The sequence below is a fragment of the Mirounga leonina genome, unplaced genomic scaffold (genome assembly GCF_011800145.1).
Source record: "Mirounga leonina isolate KUSES-001 unplaced genomic scaffold, KU_Mleo_1.0 Mir_125, whole genome shotgun sequence".
Lineage (NCBI taxonomy): Eukaryota > Metazoa > Chordata > Mammalia > Carnivora > Phocidae > Mirounga > Mirounga leonina.
Genome location: NW_023270305.1, coordinates 63,741,495 through 63,763,467, shown reverse-complemented (window position 1 = coordinate 63,763,467; position 21,973 = coordinate 63,741,495). Strand labels below are relative to the sequence as shown.

The 21,973-nt window shown below is 34.9% G+C and overlaps 1 protein-coding gene across 2 annotated transcripts in view; it reads left to right on the top strand.

The window, feature by feature from the left end:
- Nucleotides 1-21,307, top strand: part of FOXN2 (forkhead box N2) — a 67,196-nt gene extending 45,889 nt beyond the window's left edge. For both annotated transcript variants that reach the window (XM_035001611.1, XM_035001610.1), the window contains exons 3-6: nucleotides 6,329-6,453; nucleotides 8,848-8,912; nucleotides 17,238-17,306; nucleotides 19,776-21,307. In XM_035001611.1, the coding sequence (XP_034857502.1) occupies nucleotides 6,329-6,453; nucleotides 8,848-8,912; nucleotides 17,238-17,306; nucleotides 19,776-20,299 (783 nt within the window). In that variant the 3' untranslated portion in view covers nucleotides 20,300-21,307. The remainder of the gene's footprint in view (nucleotides 1-6,328; nucleotides 6,454-8,847; nucleotides 8,913-17,237; nucleotides 17,307-19,775) is intronic.
- The last annotated feature ends 666 nt before the right edge of the window (nucleotides 21,308-21,973 follow it).

The following is a 21,973-nucleotide window of genomic DNA, read 5'->3' as shown; positions in this document are numbered from 1 at the left end:
ACTGTAGTTAATACTCTCAATAGATAGGTCTAAAAATCTTGGCTTGGTATTTATTTGCCTCGGTATTTTAAAGTTATAAAAGTTAGACATGGTCTTTTTTTGGTTTATTTTGGTTTGGGTTTCATGTTTTAAATATTTAAACATCCAGGTCTTATATCTACTTCTCTAAATTTTTATAAAGCCAAACTAAGACACTGACTTGAGCTGGGAAACACAAAATTAGAAATTTTGCCTGGTTTAGAGGTGCCTGGGTGGCTCAGTCGTTGGGCGTCTGCCTTCGGCTCGGGTCGTGGTCCCAGGGTCCTGGGATCGAGCCCCGCATCGGGCTCCCTGCTCAGCGGGAAGCCTGCTTCTCCCTCCCCCACTCCCCCTGCTTGTGTTCCCTCTCTCTCGCTGTCTCTGTGAAATGGATAAAATCTTTAAAAAAAAAAAAAAAGAAATTTTGCCTGGTTTAGTACAGTTTTAGTCTTTATGTTTGCATAGTGATGACTCGCTTCAATAGCTGAATCCCAGGAAAAGAAGTCATGCCAACCACTATAAAAGTTCATGCTTTAAACTATAAACAGGACTTATGAATGCCTTTTTTGATTAGTTAATTCTTTTTAATTCAGTCATTCTAAAAACCACAGAAAAGATAATCAGGGGAGGAAACTATTAAAATGTACAAGGCAAGTACATAAAAACATCTCAGGAATAGTGAACATTGCCTTTTCTCCCAAACTATTCTTTACAACTAACATTAAGATCTTTTTAAAGTTCATTTCTTAGTATATTCCTTATTTCTTCAAAACCTTCTGTGGTTCTCTACCAAGTTAAGTCCAGAAGCCTTATAGTTCCAAAATGCAAAATAAATGAGAGAGTGCACATTTCCTGTTTCCATTGCACAGGTTTATTTTGTTATAGGCAAATTTAGTTTAAAACAATATTTAACGTCTGAAACTCTTTATTATTTGTGTTCTGTCATCTAAGCACAATAATAAAGGGGCAAGGTTTTTAAGTGAGAATTAGTTTAAAATAAATTCCTCTTTGCTGAAGACTCTAAAACATAATGTTAGCAAATACATAATTTTATCTCTTGTTACTGATAGTTTGTGAACAGACCCAGTGAAAGGAAATGCTGCCATGGTAACATAACCAGACTGTTATTTGGAGACCTTACTCAAGATAATACTTAACTGCCCTGAACGGCAGGTTTTCAGTACCAGTTCTTCCAATTTACTACTTCAAGGAAATAGCAATTCTACTATGGTCAAAACAATTTGTAATTCACATGATAGGATTTAAAAAGTAGACTATTGAACCAAACAGTTTCTAGGAGTGTAATCTCAGGAATACCAAGATAGAACATTAAAATAGAATCGTTAAAATAATTGTCTTAATATATGAAAAATAATTCATACATATCTTTTCTGTATGAAACTGAAGTGGGTTGGGCAAAGGATGTTGTGGGTGCTAATGTTTTAAAGTTTTATTTCCCTATCGTTAAAAAACATCCCTTGGGCCAACTGACTGAAAACATACCTAATTTAAGTAATTTCATCCAAAAATACATTTGTAAAATTTGACTTCCTTTGAAAAACAAATCAAAATTTCAGATACTTACTTAGTATATAGTTCATGTGATATTTTGCCACTGAAGGCCAGAAAAAAGTTTCACCTAATAGTGTAGTATGTGTCTTTCTATATTACAGTATGATATGACAGCTATGGTTTTTCTTTTCCTATACATTTAGGTTGCTAGGATGTTAAAAACTGCGTACACTGATAGCATACTTTTTCTAAAACAAGGGCTATTTTCCCTTTAAATTTAGTTAATTCCTTATTCTTTATTACCTTTTATCTCTTACTCAGAATTAATTGATTTTGTCCTTATTGTTGATTTTTTTCAGGACTCACAGGTAAAGGAGTAGGAATATACTGTTATTAAACCATATAAACTTGGGGCACCTGGGTGGCTCAGTCGGTTAAGCAGCCACCTCCTGATTCTGGCTCAGGTTCATAATATTGGTCCTGGGATCGAGCCCCACATCAGGCTGCCTGTTCAGTGGGGAGTCTGCTTCTCTCTCTCCTTCTGCCTCTCCTTGCTCGTGTTTTCTCTCACTCGCTCTCTCTGTCAAATAAATAAAATCTTAAAAAACAAAAAATGAACTCTAACTTTATGCCAATTTTAGAATAACCTCCAGAAATAAGTATTCATTTATTTTGCAGCTCTATATCACTTACACATAAATTACCTTTTTTTGTTTGTTTGTTTAAAGATTTTATTTATTTATTTGACAGAGAGAGAGAGCACACAAGCAGGGGGAGCGGCAGGGAGAGGGAGAAGCAGGCTCCCTGCTGAGCAAGAAGCCTGACGCAGGGCTCGATCCCAGGACTCTGGGATCATGACCTGAGCCGAAGGCAGACGCTTAACGACTGAGCCACCTGGGCGCCACATCATATAGGATTTTATATAAACAAAAAGGAACCAGGGGAATAGAACACACATAAATTTTATTGTTGTCCAAGTAATTCTTAATGTAATTGTGAAGTGTAATTCAGATTTTATGAAAGGGTTTTTTAAATAGAAAAGGTGTAATATAAAAACAAAAATTACCAGTTTGAATCTCACTAATCTTATGAGTTCTGAGGAAGTTTTGTACATCACATGGTGGGAGAGGGGGAAGGTTATACCTTATAGTTGGTTTTCAATATTTGTAGAGAAAAAAAAAAATCTTAAAAATATTTGTTAAAATGTAATGCCAATATCTGGTGTAATAGATCTGGTGTAAAGATTTAAAATTTGCATGCTATTAGACTGGAGGAAACAGGAACAATTTTTGAAACTACAAAGAAAATGAACATATATCAACAGCAGTAGCCAGTGTTTATCGAGTGCTTATTGTCTGTCAGTGTTCTAAGCACTTTATGTGAATTAACTCTTATAATATAGTAATTCTTAAAGTGAAGTAGGTACTATTTTTTATATAGTTCTATTTTGAGCATACTAATAGACAGGAAACATACCCATTTTTCTGAAGATTACACAGCTCTTAAATGACAGAGCCAGGATTCCCAAGGAGACAAAATGGCTCCAAGGTTCACACTCTTAACCACTGTACAAGTAGTGTTTAGCTCTGGGGAAGTGAAATGAGATTGAATTTGGATCTCCTCCTTGCATGGCTGTGGAGTTCTGTATGTAGACTGTGTATGGATGTGGTACATGTGTAAGGATATACTTGTAGTCCAGCTTCTGTTCAAGATGTGCAGTTAGGGATGTTCAGCGAAGGAAGTAGAAGAGATTTATCCTGAAGGAAGAGTTAGCAGGTGATAGATAATCAATCACAGCTTCTAAAGTTCTTCATTTATTTCCTTGACTACCTCAACTAGGGTGTGTAGCATATTGACGGTTTTTTAGTTCCATTTAGTTCCATTCTTTTCCTGATTTCTAGTTTAACAATTTATCAATTTTCATATAATATATTTACATTATATAACATTATATAATTTTCTCTCCCCCCCTTCTCCAGATATGATAAAAGTTATTTCAGATATTTCAATTGTTTAAGAATGAAAGTGGCTAGGGTGCCTAGGTGGCTCAGTCGTTCAGGGTTTGCCTTCGGCTCAGGTCATGATCCCAGCGTCCTGGGATCAAGCCCCGCATCGGGCTCCTTGCTCAGCGGGGAAGCCTGCTTCTTCCTCTCCCACTCCCCCTGCTTGTGTTCCCTCTCTCGCTGTCTCTCTCTCTGTCAAAAAATAAATAAAAATCTTAAAAAAAAAAAAAAAAGAATGAAAGAGCCACCTGGGTGGCTCAGTTGGTTAAGTGTCTGATTCTTGGTTTTGTCTCTGGTCAAGGTCTCAGGGTCGTAAGATTGAGCTACCAGTAGGGCTCCATGCCCAGTGTGGAATCCGCTTGAGGTTCTCTTGCCCTCTGTCCCTCCACCTCATGTGCATGTACACTCTCTCTCTCAAATAAATAAAGAAGTTTTTTTAAAAAAATGAATGAGGGGCACCTGGGTGGCTCAGTCAGTTAAACGGCTGTCTTCAAGACGAACCATGAGAGACGATGGACTCTGAAAAACAAACAGGGTTCTGGAGGGGAGGGGGGTGGGAGGATGGGTTAGACTGGTGGTGGGTATTGAGGAGGGCACATTCTGCATGGAGCACTGGGTGTTATGCACAAACAATGAATCATGGAACACTTCATCTAAAACTAATGATGTAATGTATGGGGATTAACATAAGAATAAAAAAATAAATTAAATAAATAAATAAAAATAAAACAAACAAACAAACAAACAAAAAAACGGCTGCCTTCAGCTCAAGTCACGATCCCAGCGTCCCTGGATGGAGCCCCGCATCGGGCTCCCTGCTCAGCAGGGAGCCTGCTTCTCCCTCTCCTGCTCCCCCTGCTTGTGCTCGTGCTCTCTCTCTCTGTCAAATAAATAAATAAAATCTTTTTTAAAAAATGAATGAAAGTGGATATAAATTTGCCTTTGGCCACATTCTCTTAGTTTTCATATAACTGTGTTTATATGAAATTTATTTATTTACTAGATTTATGAATATATTTATTTACTAGATAATCTATAATTGTAGTTTGGATATCTTTTTAATCTAAGAGTTATAAATTTCCAAGTGGTCAGAATTTTGTTGTTGTTGGGATTGTTAATTTTTTTTTTTGCACTGGAGTCTTAAAATTGTGAACTTTAAGAGGGAATTTATTTTTCCTCCTGGCCTAATCAATGTAGTTTTTTCCATTAATATTTGGAAAGTATTTTCTACAAGAATTCATTAATTACATCAGTTTTTCTCATAAGTGTTCCACAGAACACTAAATTCCTCAAATACTACCTGGGAGAAGGAGGTTCTGTGTCAGATAACTTTAGGAAACCATATAAAACAAGTATAATGATAGCAAGACTATTTAGATCCCTTAACCTGCTGGTATTTAGTGTGACCTTCTAAGAAGGAGGGAGGTAAAATGTACAGCATTTTTCAAACCTATTTGAAAGAATTATCTCATAGCCTGGCCTTCTTCCCTGCATGTTAGATAATATTAGTGAGGTTTTTCATATATCTTGTCTACTTACCTTCCTATAAGCTGTTCCTTCATATTGAGGGAACTATGGATCACACAAGCCCTTCTTTCAGGCACCTCCCATTTGAAATTCAGCAGGCACTTTTGTTAATGGTTTCTCTGGTTTCTAGTAATCATAAAAATTCCATAATTTTTAGATTCTGTTGATTATTTCAATGGAATCTGGGTTTGTGTGCTCATTGCCATATTATCTAAAAGTCACTCAAATTTAACTTAATCATCTTGAGGGAAGGGCTGATTCTTCCTTCCTCTCTGTTATCTTTTACAGGAGTCTTTTTCATACCTCAGTTGTTGATTTACCAGTCTTTGAGACTTTTCCTGTGCTTTTTATGAAACCATTTGCTTTTTTTTTTTTTTTTTAAAGACTGTACTTATTCGTATATAGAGAGAGCGGGGGCGTGAGCACAGGGAGGGGCAGAGGGAAAGGGAGAGAATCTCAAGTTGACTTGTGCTGAGTGCGGAGCCTAGTGCGGGACTCAATCCACAACCCTGAGATCACACCCAAGCTGAAATCAAGAGTTGGTTGCTTAACTGACTGTACCACCCAAGAGCCCCTGAAATCATTTGCTTTTTAAATTTAAACTTGCTTTAAATGAGAACTTAAGCATTACTGTTAATGCCATTAAAAAATAAAAATTTTTTGCTGCATCACCTGATCTCATACTGCTTACCACTTTTGGGGAAATGATGCTGCATAGAAAGCTTAATTTTTCCTTTTCTTCCTGGTTTTTCTGTAACAGTAACAATAATGGCTTATATTTGTTACATCTCACCATATGGAGGACCACATTGTACAGCCCTCTATGCTGTTCACTGTTCATCTTGGGGTTGTACCATTCTCAGAGACTATGAAGTGATTGTCATGTCCTGTGGCCCTATGTGCCAGGCAACATGCAGAGTACTTTATGCATAATTTAATCCACATAACAGCCCTATGAGATAGGTAGTGTTATCATCCCTACCTTCCAAATGAAGGAATAATGGCCTGGAGAGATAGAGGTTGGTTAATTTTCCTAAGATCACACAACAGGTAAATGGCAGTGCTGGAGCTAAGAACCCAGGCAGCCTGCCTCCAGGGCTTTTGACCATACAATGCACTTAAAGCAAGCTTAATTCAACCTTTGCATTGTACTCAAAAGCATACTGTAGGATTTTTTTTTCCCCCATACACATTGGTGAAAACATTCAGGCACTGATTGTGTATGTCTTAAAGTTGCACATTAATAATTCTTGTGTATTTTATTTTAGGTCAATGGAAAAGGTTCCTTATGGTGTGTTGATCCAGAATATAAACCCAACCTTATGCAGGCACTGAAGAAGCAACCTTTTTCCTCAACATTAACATTTTACACCCCTCCTGCATCTCCACAAAGGTACAGAATCTTCCATATAAGTGTCAATGGTGACATAAGATTTCGTTGTATGACATGGAAAAACCTAACAAAGTTGTAAGGTTTGGGGTTTTTTTTTATTGCATAGAGAATAACTTATGGATAAGACATTAGCCTAAGGCATTTTTACTTATAGTCAACTTGTGTTATTAGGAAACAGGATATTTGATAGGTGAGAACATAAATTCTGGAAAATACAGTCACTCCTGAGTATAAGTAAACCCTACAGAACATTATAATAATGATTTCAGGTACAAAAGGTTTAAATTATTTTAATTGCCGGCAGTACTAATGCAGACTAAAGACATGGGAAATTAAAAGTATATTTAAGCTTTTTAAAATAAGATGCTTAACAGTTTGTCATTGTAACATTTTTATGGATATATTTATATCTTTTTCTATTTTAAGTTTAGTTTTCTTTCACAACACATTTAATATTTGAAAATTATGCTCACAGTCTCAAGTTTTAAAATGTCTGACAAGTAAAATAATGCTTTGACTTTTTTATTTGTTTTGTTTCTGCTGGTAAATATAATTGTGATGTATTTCCTTGGCTCTTGTTTTCAAACTCAGTGACTCTTATTGATCTTACAGCTTTCCCATTTTAAGTCAAAGCTGAAAATGACACCTCAAATCTGATTTTGTTTCCGTTTCCTAAAGAAGCCTTCAGAATTTTTTTTTTTAAATTCTATTATGTACATTTGTTTGAATTGAAAATGCCAGATTTTGTTGAGATACTTTTGAGGGTGGCCTTATCATGGCTAATTGTTTTTTGGAAAATTTTAAAAGCTTTTTAATAAAATGCTAGATGGAGAATTTCAAACATACACAAAAGGAGGGAGAAAACTATAATGAACTCTTCAGCTGCAACAATTATCAATATTTCCATACAATGTTTAATTTCTTAAATTATTATTAAATAACTTCAAGTGGAGTGGTTGTAGCTGAAATACAATAAAAAATTAGTAAGGCTAAAGTTGAAATTAGTAATATATATCTTCTCACTGAGATTTTAAGCTTGTTTACTAGTAGATTGGAAGGATTATTGTCACAAGAATGATTGAGTGGTTTATCTTTATTAAATGAAACCTAGAAAAGTTATCAGAGTTTATATCCTCATTGTTTGGGACTTGGTATCTTTATCGTTAATGTTGGTGCTTATGAGGTATCCTAGTTTAAAAAAAAAACAATTTAGAAACTAATGGTAAGTTCTGTTTATGGTCATTTATGTGTTTTATTTAGCTATGCTTTTTTTAAATTAAAGATTAAATGAGAGAATTGACACTGTTGTATACCATTAGATATGCACTTCACTGTGCCTTTGATAGATTGCATTTTCATGATTTTATCTTTTAGCTTTATCATATGTTAAATAAAAATGATTTTGTGGTTTAAAAACAGATAAATGACAGCATAAAGATAATTTTTCACTTTAAAACATTACCTTAATATTTTTAGAAACATTTTTTCTTTTTCATTGTTTGGCAAATGATGGTTCCATCCAATAGATCTTTGTGTAGCCTTTTCATGTCATTATTGGTAAGTTGAGAAAAAGAATGAAATATAGTATATGTGAAACTATGAATGAGAAATAGACTTACAATTTAGCAAAACAGATTTTTTTATGGTATCACAAATTCCAAAGAACAGAAGTAGTGTGTCCCAAAAATGATTTAATTTTTGGAATTAAAAAAAAAATAAAAAAGCCAAAACTGGGATGCCTGGCTGGCTCAGTCAGAAGAGCATGTGACTCTTGATCTTGGGGTTGTAAATTCAAGCCCCATGCTGGGTGTAGAGATTGCTTAAAAATAAGAACTTTAAAAAAAAAAAAAAACAGAACTCCTAATCTCTTTATGACTGTAGCAAGCTTAATTTGACATTAATATTTCTTAATAAAATCAGGAACTTATCTGTTTTGCATCATTACCATACAGTTCTCTTCACACATTTGTTTCGATAAACGCTTTCATTTCTGTGGTAACACCTATATGAATATCATATCAAATTTAAGCATCCAATACAAAACCAAATAGTAACTATTATGTATTGTCTATTGTTACAGGCATTTTAAATGCATTATTATTATTCATCACAGCAGCCCTATGTGGGAGGTTTAATTATTCCTATTTTACAGATGAAGAAACTAAGAAATTAATTATTTTGCCTAAGATCGTCCAAATAGTTGTGATTTAATCTTGGATCTAATGCTCTTTCTGCTTTGGCAGACTCTTCTAAACTGAATAGTATTAGCAAAGAAAACAAGGTAAAAATAGTTTGTGTTTTTTATTGTATAAATTAGTTGTATTTGTGACTAAGTTCTATAAAAAGTGAAATGAAGGTTTTTATAAGCATATTTATCTTATCTTTATTTTTCAGTGGCTCTTTATCACCTCATTTCTTAAGCTCTGTACTCAAGCAGAACCAGGTGCGAACCCTTAAAGGTATGTGTGTAAGAACATTACTTTAAATCATAACAGCTCAGGTCAAATATCAGGATTTTTTGTTTATTTAATTTTTTTCTGATTATAAAAGTATTACATGTTCATTGTAGAAGATGTGGAAAATAAAAACATTTCTAAAAAGAAACTAAATTTTAAGAAACAAAACTGATGGGGTGCCTAGGTGGCTCAGTTGGTTAAGCGGCTGCCTTCGGCTCAGGTCATGATCCCAGGGTCCTGGGATCGACCCCCACGTCGAGCTCCCTGCTCAGTGGAGAGTCTGCTTCTCCCTCTCCCTCTGCCTGCCTCTCTGCCTACTTGTGCTATCTCTCTGTCAAATAAATATATAAAGTCTTTAAAAAAAAAAAAAAAGAAAACTGATGAACATAGGGGAAGGGAGGGAAAAATAAAATAGGATAAAGAGAGCAGACAAACCCTAAATGACTCCTAGCTATAGAGAACAAACTGAGGGTTGCTGGAGGGGAGGTTAGTTGGGGGTTGGGGAAATGGAGTGATGGGTATTAAGGAGGGCACTTGATATGATGAGCACTGGGTGTTAAATGTAAGTGATGTATCACTAAATTCTAACCTGAAATTAATGATACACTATATGTTAACTAACTTGAATTTAAATAAAACAAACAAAAAGAAACTAAGACTTATTCTTTATTATCGTCAACATTTTGTTTTAATTACTTTGGTTCTTTTTACTCCTTATACACGAGTAGATGTGTCTGCATGCATACACACACACACACTTTTTCTCCAAATGTTAGGCTCATACTGTGTATACTGTTGTATATCCCTTTTTTTTTCATTTCCTCTTATGTGTATTTCTCCCTGAAAATAGGAAAATATTTCTTAGTAATACTATCAGTATAGAGTTTGCTTTTCAAGTCTTAGACTAGAATAGAGATTGGCAAACTAGGCCTTGGGCCATATCTGGCCTGCCATGTGTTTTTACATGGCCTGTGAGTTTATCTTTATAAATAGTTGAAAAATTAATAAAAAAAAATATTTCAAGGCATGTGAAAATTCACTATAAGAACAGAGTTAAGTAGTTGCAACAGAGATCTCTGTATTGTATCCTTGGTTATGCCTCTTCTCTGGCAAAACCTAAAGTATTTATTGACCCTCTTCAGAGGAAGTTTGGATTAGAATATAGTTTAGAATATTTCTTTTATAGGTTAAGTGTAAAGAACTTTAAGAAGACAGCAAGTTAACTTTCAGAATTCTGTAGATGACTTTTCTAAAGTACATAAAAATTCTGAATTAGTAGTTTTTGCCCCCTACTCATAGTTAATATTATAAATTAGTGATGTATTAACCTGAGGTTTTCTAGCATTGTCACTTTCAGGCCTAGAAACATTTCTGTGACTTTTAAAAACAGAAATCCGCAGACCAGAAGTCTTTTCTGTGTATCAGACACATCTTGGCTCTTTGAAACTACACTAAGCCAAGCCTAGGAAGCAGTGTGATGATGGTCCGTAAAAATGAGAGAGGGAAAGGGTGTGAAAAGCTGAAGAGAATTCTGCAAAGAAGTTAAGAGGATTGAGGGTATGTTCAGATAATGTTCTGGCTTAACATAATGCAAGTATCCATTTTCTCCTTCCTGCATGGGTAGATGTGGTTTCTCTTTACATTTAGGCATTGCAGAAACTGCATATTTTTATTATCTCAATAAGTTCTGACCTTTAGTCTTTCAAGCTCAGTTCATACACAGATTTTGAGAACATTTTCTTTGTGAATTCTGGGTTTATTTGGAATCTCTTCTTGCTCTTATTCCATTCTGTCCTAATTCTGCTGCTTCTTTTGGGGAGCAGACACTTGCACAATTTTCTCCTGCTAGTTTTATTTTTTTTTTAAGATTTTATTTATTTATTTGAGAGAGAGTGAGCAAGTTGCAGGGGGTGGGGCAGAGGGAGAGGGAGAAGCCAACTCCCTGAAGAGCAGGGAGCATGACACGGGGCTCCATCCTGGGACTCCAGGATCAAGATCTGAGCCAAAGGCAGATGCTTAACTGACTTAGCCACCCAAGCACCCCTCTCCTAGTTTTAGCCGCAATTTTTCATAACTAGAGCATAGCACTTCTCCTTCATCTAATGACTTAGACATATGGTGCATCATCTCTCCAGTGCTGCTAATAGCTTACTTCCCTCCTTCTCTGTACTGGTGAGTCTTAGGCTTGATGGTAAGGGGCCTTGGAGTTCCAGGTTAAAACAAATGCAGGCCTGGGGCGCCTGGGTGGCTCAGTCGTTAAGCGTCTGCCTTTGGCTCAGGTCATGATCCCAGGGTCCTGGGATTGAGCCCCACATTGGGCTGCCCCCTCAGCGGGAGCCTGCTTCTCCCTCTCCCACTTCCCCCACTTGTGTTCCCTCTCTTGCTGTGTCTCTCTCTGTCAAATAAATAAATAAAATCTTTAAAAAAAAACCCAAAAAACAAATGCAGGCCTGTCCTGGAATAGAATATACAGTTCTTATGAGTTTTAGAGGAAAACATAAGACCACACAAAAACTTAAGAAAATTTATATTTAAATCAGGTTGCTTTAGGGCCTATTGATAGATTTACGAGGAAATTTGCTTTTTCTTCTCTCGATATTATTTCTAGAGAAAAGTTTGAAAAAAACACAGCACTAAATGGACTAAACAATCAACTGTTTATTCTACAAGTAATTGTTGAATTCCCACATGGTGCCAAGTAATGTATGGGTGCTTTGGGATATGCAGAGATGAAAGAGACCAAGGCCCTGCTCTCAAAAACTGTACAGTTTAATTGAAGAAGGTTGAGAAGATTATGCAGAGTACATTGGGGGAAAAGGAAGTAAGTGGCAAAGTAAGCTTAGAGGTAGATCAGAAAAGGCCCCTTAGAAAAGAAAGTGGTGCTTGAGCTGGACCTCAGAAGTTGGGGAAATACTTGACCTTGTTGGAGGGTATTTGCTAGGAACTGCAGGCCAGTGAGTATGGCTGAAGCCTAGGATTATAGAAGAGGATTCGGCAGCCTTGGTCCAGTAGCTGTAGATGTGGTCATTTAGCATGGGCAAGCGAAATGAAGAAGTTTAAGCGAGCATTAACCAAATCAAGGAGAACTTATTTAGCGTAATGAGTTTGAACTCCTATAATTATAACATTAGCATTGGGTTTCTTACTACGGTGCTTTAAGTGCATTATCTCATTTAATCCTTACAACTCTTTGAGGTATTCTTACCTAATAAGGAAACTGAAGTTTGGAGAGATTAAGTAACTTTCTCATGGCCACATCACTAGTAAAAGGCATACAAGGAACTCAGAAACTCTGATTTCAGAACCTGCACTCCTACTAAGTATGAGGCATTGAGGGAGCTGCTGAAGGGCTTTAAAGAATGAGGCAACATTGTCAGTTCTGTGTTTTATTAAGGTCCCTTAGGTGTCATTGAGTTCCAGTATTAGAATCCAGTATTAGATTCATCTATCACTTCACAGAATCATCTTTACTAATCATTATAATAGAGCTACCTTCAAACACATAAGAGCAAATAGGAGAACTTACTTAGGCGGAGAAACTCCAGAAATAGTCACTATCACCCAAAGTGGGTGCAGCAGTTTTAAAGTATAGTTGTCTCTCTTGCTCACCTTACAATGACTAATTTTCTGTGCCAATATATATGTTACAGTATTGTATAAAAGAGGGTAGGAGGCACAGGAATCTCATACTGAGATAGCAAAACAAAATCTTTTTTGTCAATATTTTGGTTTGGTGTGGATTTAGAATAAATTCATCTGCTTAAGAAATATTTATTGAACATACTTGTGTGCTAGGCACAAGGATACATCAGTGAACAAAATGACAAAAATGGAACTCACATTCTAGTTACTGAATTACAGTATTTATACTGAAGCACTAGTATACTACAAGCAAATATAAATGTTAGTTAATGATGATGTTAGGGGCTAAGTGCAAATCTAGGTTCAAATTTAAGATTCCAAATTAGCATAATTTGTATCTTAATAGAAATTAAACTAAACCAGTGGTCCAAACAGCTTAAACTATTGGCAGTATATCAAAATTGCTCTCCTCTATTAAAGAATCACAAGAGACAGCTTCTCTGTTTCGACGCTCTGTAAATGTGTATGTTAGCTTTGATAGATGTAATAAGTCCTTATAGTTATTACTGAGCTTATAACAATTTAAATTCTGCCTCTATGGTTCTCATATCATTCCTTAAGCAAATAGATTGAAAATCAGATAACAGAAATGTGTCAGTTTGTGTCATAACCCTCAGTTTCACATAGCTGAACCTAGTGTCTTAGGGTTTTTTTCTCAATTATTGTTAGTAATTTCCCAGCATCAGGGCTAAGGAAATATAAACCAGGACATACAAATTAACACTTATGACAGAAATTTATTTGAATCAATTATTAAATCAGTAGCATGTTTTGAACTCCAGTCAGAACTATGAAGGAAAAAAAGAGAAATAATATGACTTTGAACTAAGTGGGTTTTTTAAATCACTATTTGGGTGGATCTCATGACTCTTAATGACAAATGAATTTCAACTAGAAGTGAATTATTTGCTTAAACTAAATAGTGTCAGAGAAAATATATACAAAAGACTTTATAAAAGAACCAAATTTTTATTCTTTATGAACTGGATATGGTGGTAACCTAGCTAATAGTATGTTTTTAAAAACACAGAGCTACATTTTAAATAGCTAAGATATTATCAGTGAAAAAATAACATGAAGTGTCATCAATTGTGACAATAAACAAGTAAGTCTTCAGTTTAATTTTAATACTAAAACAGATGGGGTACTCTAAGTAAAAATTGTAAAGTCTACACAGAGAGTTTTTGTTGTATTTGTTCTAAGAAGTTCAAGATTGTACCTTGGTCAAATCATCAGTAATCAGGTATTCTTGATTACTGAGTGTTTGGGGTCATTTCTCTTGCAGTTAGACATTTTTCTAGAGCTAATTGGCAAGGTATGGAAAGCATACTTAAAATGTTTGAAACCAAACAAATTACATATAGATAAAATTCTTTTGCAGGGAGGCTTTCGGTTTCATAAAGTTAATTTCATGTGGGAGAGTTCAAATTAATTTGGTTATAATAAATCTATACAAGAAATAAATGTGTTTAAGGTACACTTTTCCTGTCCTTCTACTGTTACAAAAATAGTATCTAATTTTATCATTTTAAATATTTGGAAACTAAGAAGAGAAGTGGTGTTCATGTAGCTTTCTTATGTTGTCAGGATAAGCCTCACCAATTTTCTTTAAGTTTTAGGTATTGTTTTTAAGAAATATGACTCGTTGAATTCTAATGAAAGTTTACTATAGGAAGTTAAGCTAGAGATACACTAACTTTTTTGATAAGATTTTATAGGTACTTCATTTATAAGATTATAAATTTTCTGAAATTTTTTCCTAATTATGCTTTTCAGTGTTAGATTCTCCCTCACCATCACCTCCTTTTTTTTTTTAATGGAATTGGAAACAAGGTAGACCTTTTTTTATTAAAAGAAAAATTATTTCATGGAACAGGAAACTCTCTGTCAGGGCTTTTGCATAATGCCAATCAAGATTTGCCCTGCACAGGGCCACTTGGCTGAGGCAGTGAGTGGGGTCTGAAATTCAGCCCACGCTCCAGTCTTCAAGCTGTGTGCCTTCGTACAGGGAAGCATTCACCTGGAGGCAGACTTGCTTTTTTTCAGTTCACACAGAGATACAATATGGGCTAGAGTCTGAATCTTTTCTTCTTCAAAGACATGTTAGAATACTGAACTCTATCAAATTATAGTCAGGTCTCATTCTAAAAGCTAGAATTGGAGAGATCTTTTCTTGGCTATGACATGAGAAACACTGATTCATACTCTTTTTACTTACTGTTCTTTCTGCCTTGAAATACTTTTCCTTCGGATATCTTCTTTTTCTCATCTCCCTGAATCTTTGCTCAATGCTTGCTTCTTCTTGAAGCTTTCTCTAACCTCTGTATTTAAAGTGCGGTCACCCTTCCCAACACTCTCTATCCCCCTTTCCGCTTAGTTTCTCTCCCTCATGTTTGTCACCTTGTGACATACTGTGTTTTAATTATTCCTTTGTGTTCTGAGAGGTTAGGGGTTTTCCTGTTTTGTTTTTTGCTATATTCCCACAGCCTGGAATGATGTCTGACTCAAAACAGGATACTCGTTTTATTGAGTGAATAGCAGAATAGAGAATTTCCAGTATATTCTGTAAATCCTGCAGAGTTTCCTACTTTAGTCATGGATACTTAGTGAATATTAATGATTGATGATTGATAGAGTACAAATTGAAGGCTTAGATTCTGGAAGTAGACTACTGAGAGGTTCAAGTTCCACCCCCCCCCCCCCGCCCCCGACCTGTCTGTGTCTGGTTTTTTTCATTTTTTAAGATGGAAATACTAATAGCACCCACATCATAAAGTTGTGAGGATTAGATGAGTTAATAAATACTCAGAACATGCCAAGCCCATTGATACCCAACATTAGTAATTTGGTGATAATTAGCTTAATCTAAGGAAAGGAGGGCAAAGAGGTCATATACTTTATTATTGACACATTTATTTAGGACCTACTATTGTTCCAGGCATTGTGGAACATAGGGGATAAGACAGGTTCCTACCTTAATTGGGAAGGCATTCATAGAGACTCTTGTTTCACAAGGTCACAGTTTATTGAAGGGGAAAGAGTTGTAGTATGGTATGCTCTTTCATAACAACCATCTTCTGATTTACTTACATCTGTTTGGTAAAGTCAGTAACTTTTTCTGTCTTCACAGAGTTTATGGTCAAGTTGGGGAGAAAACAAGTCAATATCTTTATGGCTTTATTATCTAAAATAACTTTATAATTAGGTATTACAAATAAAATGGAAAACGGGGTAATAATTTTCTGGCTTTGAGATAGAAATGGGAAGTTTCATATCTGAATCTTATTTTAAACATCCTTTGTAATCTAAAATTTCTAAATATATTCTTTTTTTTTAAGATTTTATTTATTTGACAGAGACACAGCGAAAGAGGGAACACAAACAGAGGGAGTGGGAGAGGGAGAAGCAGGCTTCCTGCCGAGCAGGGAGCCCAAAGTGGGGCTCGATCCTAGGACTCTGGGATCATGATGTGAGCCCAAGACAGACGCTTAACAAATGAGCCACCCAGGCGCCCCTAAAATTTCTAAATATTTTCTAACTTTTCCTTCACATTAGATTATACCATATTACTTTTATTTAATTACAGTTATTCAGAATAATAGATCACCAAGATGGAGAAGAACTTCTAGCAGAAAAGTAGATATGAGAGCATAATGACTTTCTCTGGAGTAGAACCTGCTGATTTTACCATCCTTTTAAAGCTTATTTTCCTTATGGAATATCCATAATTATGTTTGACCTCCTATGAAGGCTATAGTACTTGTGGGCTCATACATAATTATGATTAAAAACATTACTAATACTTTTGTGCCAGCAATAATTATTTACTTAGCATTTGTAAATTCACATGATCTAGACTGACCAAATACACATATTTTTAACTCCTGTAACTAGTATGTAATTAATGAAGTACTTCATAACTGCAGATATGCACAGATAAAGATATTTTTTAAATGCTAAAAAGGGTAGGGGCGCCTGAGTGGCTCAGTCGGTTGGGTGTCCAACTCTTGGTTTCGGCTCAGGTCCTGATTTCATGGGTCATGGGAGTCTGCTTCGATATTCACTCCCTCTGGCCCTCTCCCTGCTTGCGCTCTCTCCCTTTCTCTCTTTGTCTCTCTCATTTTCTCTCAAATAAATAAATCCTTTTTTTTTAAGGTAAAAATGCTAAGAAGTAATAATGCCTTAGTGTACATTTTTAGTTAATTACAGTTGACCCCTGAACAATGCGGGGGTTAGAGGTGCTGACCCCTGCCTCCTTCCCCTATGCAGTTAAAAAAATCCATGTATAACTTGATTCCCCAAAAACTTAACTACTAATAGTCTGTTGTTGACTGGAAGCCTTAGTGATGACATACACAGTTGATGAACACATATTTTGTATGCTTTATGAAAAACATACTGTCTTCTTACAGTAAAGTAAGCTAGATATTAAGAAAATCATGAATTTTATTATCTACAGTACTTCTCAGTTCTCCTTTATTTGATACTGTCTACAAAACTGTTCATAATTTTAAGTGAACAAAAACAGATTGCAGAATAATACGTCTCATTTTGTTTAATGTGTGTGTGTATGTATTTAAGTAAAAGAATATACACCAACCCTTAACATTGGTTACCTTTGCAAATACTTATAATAGCCTCTCTTTTATAAAGAACATTAATATTGTTACTCTTTTCCTTTTTCAGAATCTGATATTGATGCTGCCACTGCAATGATGCTTTTAAATACTTCTATAGAACAAGGCATTTTAGAATGTAAGCAATCATCCCATTCTTCCTAAAATACATTTTTGTGAGTGCTTTATCAAATGTAATTTAGAATGCAAAATATTAAATATTATAGGCAAAATTGTTTTTTCCAACTAAGTTGTGTTTTCTTTTGAATTACTTAGTTTCTATTTTATTATATTTCCATTAATATATGTGAGCAGTTATGAGATTGAAGTTAATACTGTGATAGATATTTTTACATGGACCAAGAAACAAAGAAATAATAACATGTATAGAAATTAAGGTTAAGAATTTAAAAGTAAAAACGAAAGCCATAAATAAGAAAATATAGGAAAATATAACCTTGGAATTGGAAAACCCTTCAGATACAAAGTGCAAAATCCATAAAAGAAAACATAGGTAAATTTAATTAAACATCAAAATTTTGTAGTTCTGACGACAAAAAATATATATAAGAAAAGTCACACAAGGAAAACACTGAGAACATTTTTTTACTATGTATATAACAAACAAATGGTTAATATTGAGTATATGTATATAAAAGGACGCTACAAGTAAGAAATAAGAAAAATGTTCAGAAAAGCCAAGAAAATATATGAATTAGGTGGACTCAGGGAAGGAAATAAAGTGAACAATACACATTTGAAAAGAGGCAACTTCTCTAGAAGACAGGGAAATGCAAAATGAAACAATATTGAGATACTACCTTTTTTTGTCCATGAGATTATGAAAAATTAAAATGATTGATAATATTAGGTGTTAATTGTGGGAACTGGATATTGTCATACACTGTAAGATGTAAATCAGTACAACCATTTTGGAACACAATTTGAAAATACCAGCTACAAATGCAAAGCAAAACCACAGTGAGATCTCATGCCAGTCAGAATGTCTAGTATCAAAAAGACAAGAAATGACAAGTGTTGATGAGAATGTAGAGAAAAGGGAACCTACTGTTGGTGGGAATGTGAATTGGTGCAGCCACTGTGAAAAACAGTATGGAGGTTCCTCAAAAAACTAAAAATAGAAGTACCATACCATCCTGTAATTCCACCTCTGGATATTTACCTGAGGAAAACAAAAACACTTAATTCGAAAAGATACATGCACCCCTGTGTTTATTGCAGCATTATTTGCATAACCAAGATAGGGAAGCAAACAACCTCTGTCCATCAGTAGATGAGTGGATAAAGATGTGATATATATACACGATGGAATATTACTCCGCCATAAAAAAAGAATGAAATCTTGCCATTCTTGACAACATAAATGGACCTAGAGAGTTTTATGCTAAGTGAAATAAGCCAGAGAAAGACAAATTCCATATGATTTCACTCATATGGAATCTAAAAAACAAAACAAATGAACAAACAAAAAACAAATGGACGCCTGGATGCCTCAGTCCGTTAAGCGCCTGACTCTTGATTTTGGCTCAGGTCATGATCTCAGGGTCGTGAGATGGAGCCCTGAGATGAGGCTCCATGTTCAGTGCAGAGTGTGCTTGTCCCTCTCCCTCCCCATCTGCCCCTCTCCTCACTTGTTCTCTCTCTCTCAAATAAATAAAAATCTTAAAACAAAAAACAAAAAAACGGGCACCTGGGTGGCTCAGTCAGTTAAGCATCTGCCTTTGGCTCAGGTCATGATCCCAGAGTCCTAGGGCCTGCTTCTCCCTCTGCCTGTCGCTCCCCGCACTCTCTCTGTTAAATAAATGAGTAGAATCTTAAAAAAAAAAACAAAAAAACCAGACTTATAAATACGGAGAACAAACTGGTGGTTGCCAGGGGGAAGGAGGATGGGGGGATGAGTGAAATAAGTAAAGGCAATTAAGAGGTTACAAATTTCCAGTTAAAAAATAAATCACAGGGGGTTAAAAAGTACAGCATAGGGAATATAGTCAATAATATTGTAATAACTATATGGTGACTACACAAGGTGAGCATTACATAATGTATATAGAATTATCAAATCGCTATGTTGTACTCCTAAAATTAATATAAGATTGTATGTAAACTATACTTCAGTTAAAAAAAAAAACAATTATAATTTGAAATGTATATATTCTTTTACTTAATAATTCTGTTTCTTGGTATTCTAGAAGAATATTTGCATATGTGTAAGAAGAAGCGTCTAGAATGATTTTCATTGCAATATTATTCACAGTACTGAAAAATTGGGAAAACCTAAATATCAATAAGAAAATGGTTAGCTCAACAGTGGCACATTCCTATTGAAGCATTCTGTACGAACAGCTCAAAACAATTATATTTTTCATGGAAAGGTCAAGACATATCGTTAAGTGATTTAAAAATATTTCAAGTTAATACCTACAGGATGATATGTGGTCTAAGTAAAAAAAGAAACAAGTGAACAAAAACCTACAGAACATTACTAACCCTAAAGCACTTACTACTCAGTAGTGATATAGTAGTTTAAATGGCCTTTTCTTGCAATCGGATGCATTTGACCTATTGATGGAAGTTTTCTTTTCCACAGGTGAGAAGCCTCTTCCTCTTAAAACAGCAATGCAAAAAAAGAGGAGTTATGGCAATGCATTTAATCATCCCAGTAGTGTGCGATTGCAAGAGAGTGATTCTTTGGCCACAAGCATTGATCCAAAAGAAGACCACAATTACAGTGCAAGCAGCATGGCAGCACAGCGCTGTGCGTCCAGGTCTAGTGTGTCTTCTCTGTCCTCTGTGGATGAGGCATATGAATTTATCCCAAAGAGCAGCCATGTGGGAAGTGATGGCAGTGAAGGATTTCACAGTGAAGAAGATACAGATGTTGATTATGAAGATGATCCTCTTGGAGACAGTGGCTATGCATCACAGGCTTGTGCAGATGCCTCTGAAAAAGGGCAGCCAGGCAAAAAGATGCGCAAACAGTTATGTCAAGAAATTGATGAGGAGCTCAAAGAGGCAGCTGGATCTCTGCTCCACCTTGCTGGAATCCGAACATGTCTGGGTTCCCTAATAAGTACTGCGAAGACACAAAATCAAAAGCAGCGGAAAAAATAGAAATACTTATTAGTGTGAAATTATTTTAAAGTGTGGCAATACTCTTCTACTTAATTCTTTACAAGGGATATCAAAGCCATAATGGACTTCTTTTGTTTTAGGGTGGGGGAGGGGTGCTAATTACTTGTTTATTTCACATGTTTGTTTTAATTTTTATTAAATAATTGCTGTTAGGATCATGCCCAACCATAGATACGCTGCCAAGTCCTAAAAGCATAATATTTGTGATAAGTGTGTCTAAGATTTGGAAATTTTTATATAAGAAAATCCACAGTCTATGTCTTAAAACTTGTAGGAAAAATCTTTTATTCTGTTAATGTGTTAAAGTGTAAGAATTGGCAACTCTGTAACTTTTTTTCATTTTCTTTTCCAATCATTTGTAATTAACTGTAGTTGCTGATCCAGCTAAAAATGTTGCTGATGTCTTTCTCACATACTTCTCTCTGGACACATGCAATCCAGTAGAATGAGATTTGGATTTTTTTATTTTGTCTTAATTTTAGTTTTTAATTATTTTTCGCTGAAGCGTGGACAAAGTTGAATATAAATTGGAAAAGGTCCTAGCTGTCTAGAAAGCTCCTTTTGGCTACATAGGCAGGAAGTATAACAAAGAGTTCTGAAATTTAGAAAAGGCAGTTTTGTGGTAAAATTTCAAATAAGAACACTCCCAATTCCTATTATAATATTATCTTTGAATTTTTTTTACTTCCCAGATGTTGCATAACATTTATTGGGGCCTTTTGTTCATTCCCAAAGTGCTTTGCAACCATTGTTTGAATTTTAGCCACTAGCTGTCTTTGTTGAGTAAAAATAACCCAGTGAGAGAGGATATAGCCATAAAGTATGTTACGGAGTTAACACTCATTTTGACACACTTTTTGCAATAAGAGAATCTTTTATTTGTTGTTAAATGGACTGCATTCTGGGAATTTTGTAGTAGGAATGGAGTGTGACCTAATAGAAACATTTTGAATACTTACTACTTATATCCTCTTAAATAAAGATAGATCATTTAGGAAAAAACTTCTGTCCAAGGTTTGTATGAATTAAGTTTGTATGTATTCCTAATTAAATTTAGAAGGATTTAACAAAACTGTAGAAACCAAGTACCTTCATGAGTTTGAAAATTCATATAAAATTAAATCTTATACAGTACACCCTTTGGGGGAGGCATTATAATACATATGTGCCATTTATTCCATGCTAAAAGATTTTATATTGCTGTTCCAAAGGTGCATTGACTAAGGCATTTTAAGCATTTGAACAAATCTGCTCTATGAGACATTTTTTCATATCATTTTTATAGTTTGACTATATTAATTTAGAAAGAACACAGGATACACTAGTAAAACTAAACTTATTATATATATTTTTTTTTTACGGTGATAGAAGCAACTTTCCAAAAGTTCAGTCTTATCTCTTGGTGCATTCTGTTTTATAACAATGACCTTGTTTTCATTTTTCTGATAATTTCTATATACATATACATACATACATAGGCTCGTGATTTTGGTTGGTTACTTTCAGCTGTTTCTATGACTAAAGCATTTTCTTGGATTTTTTTTTAAGAGGTATTTTTATTTTAACTTGTAAATTTTATTTGGGCAAAACTGTCGAATGAGAAGCATAATGAAAACATCTTTTTCAATTGGCAAAACTTTAAGCCAGAGCCAG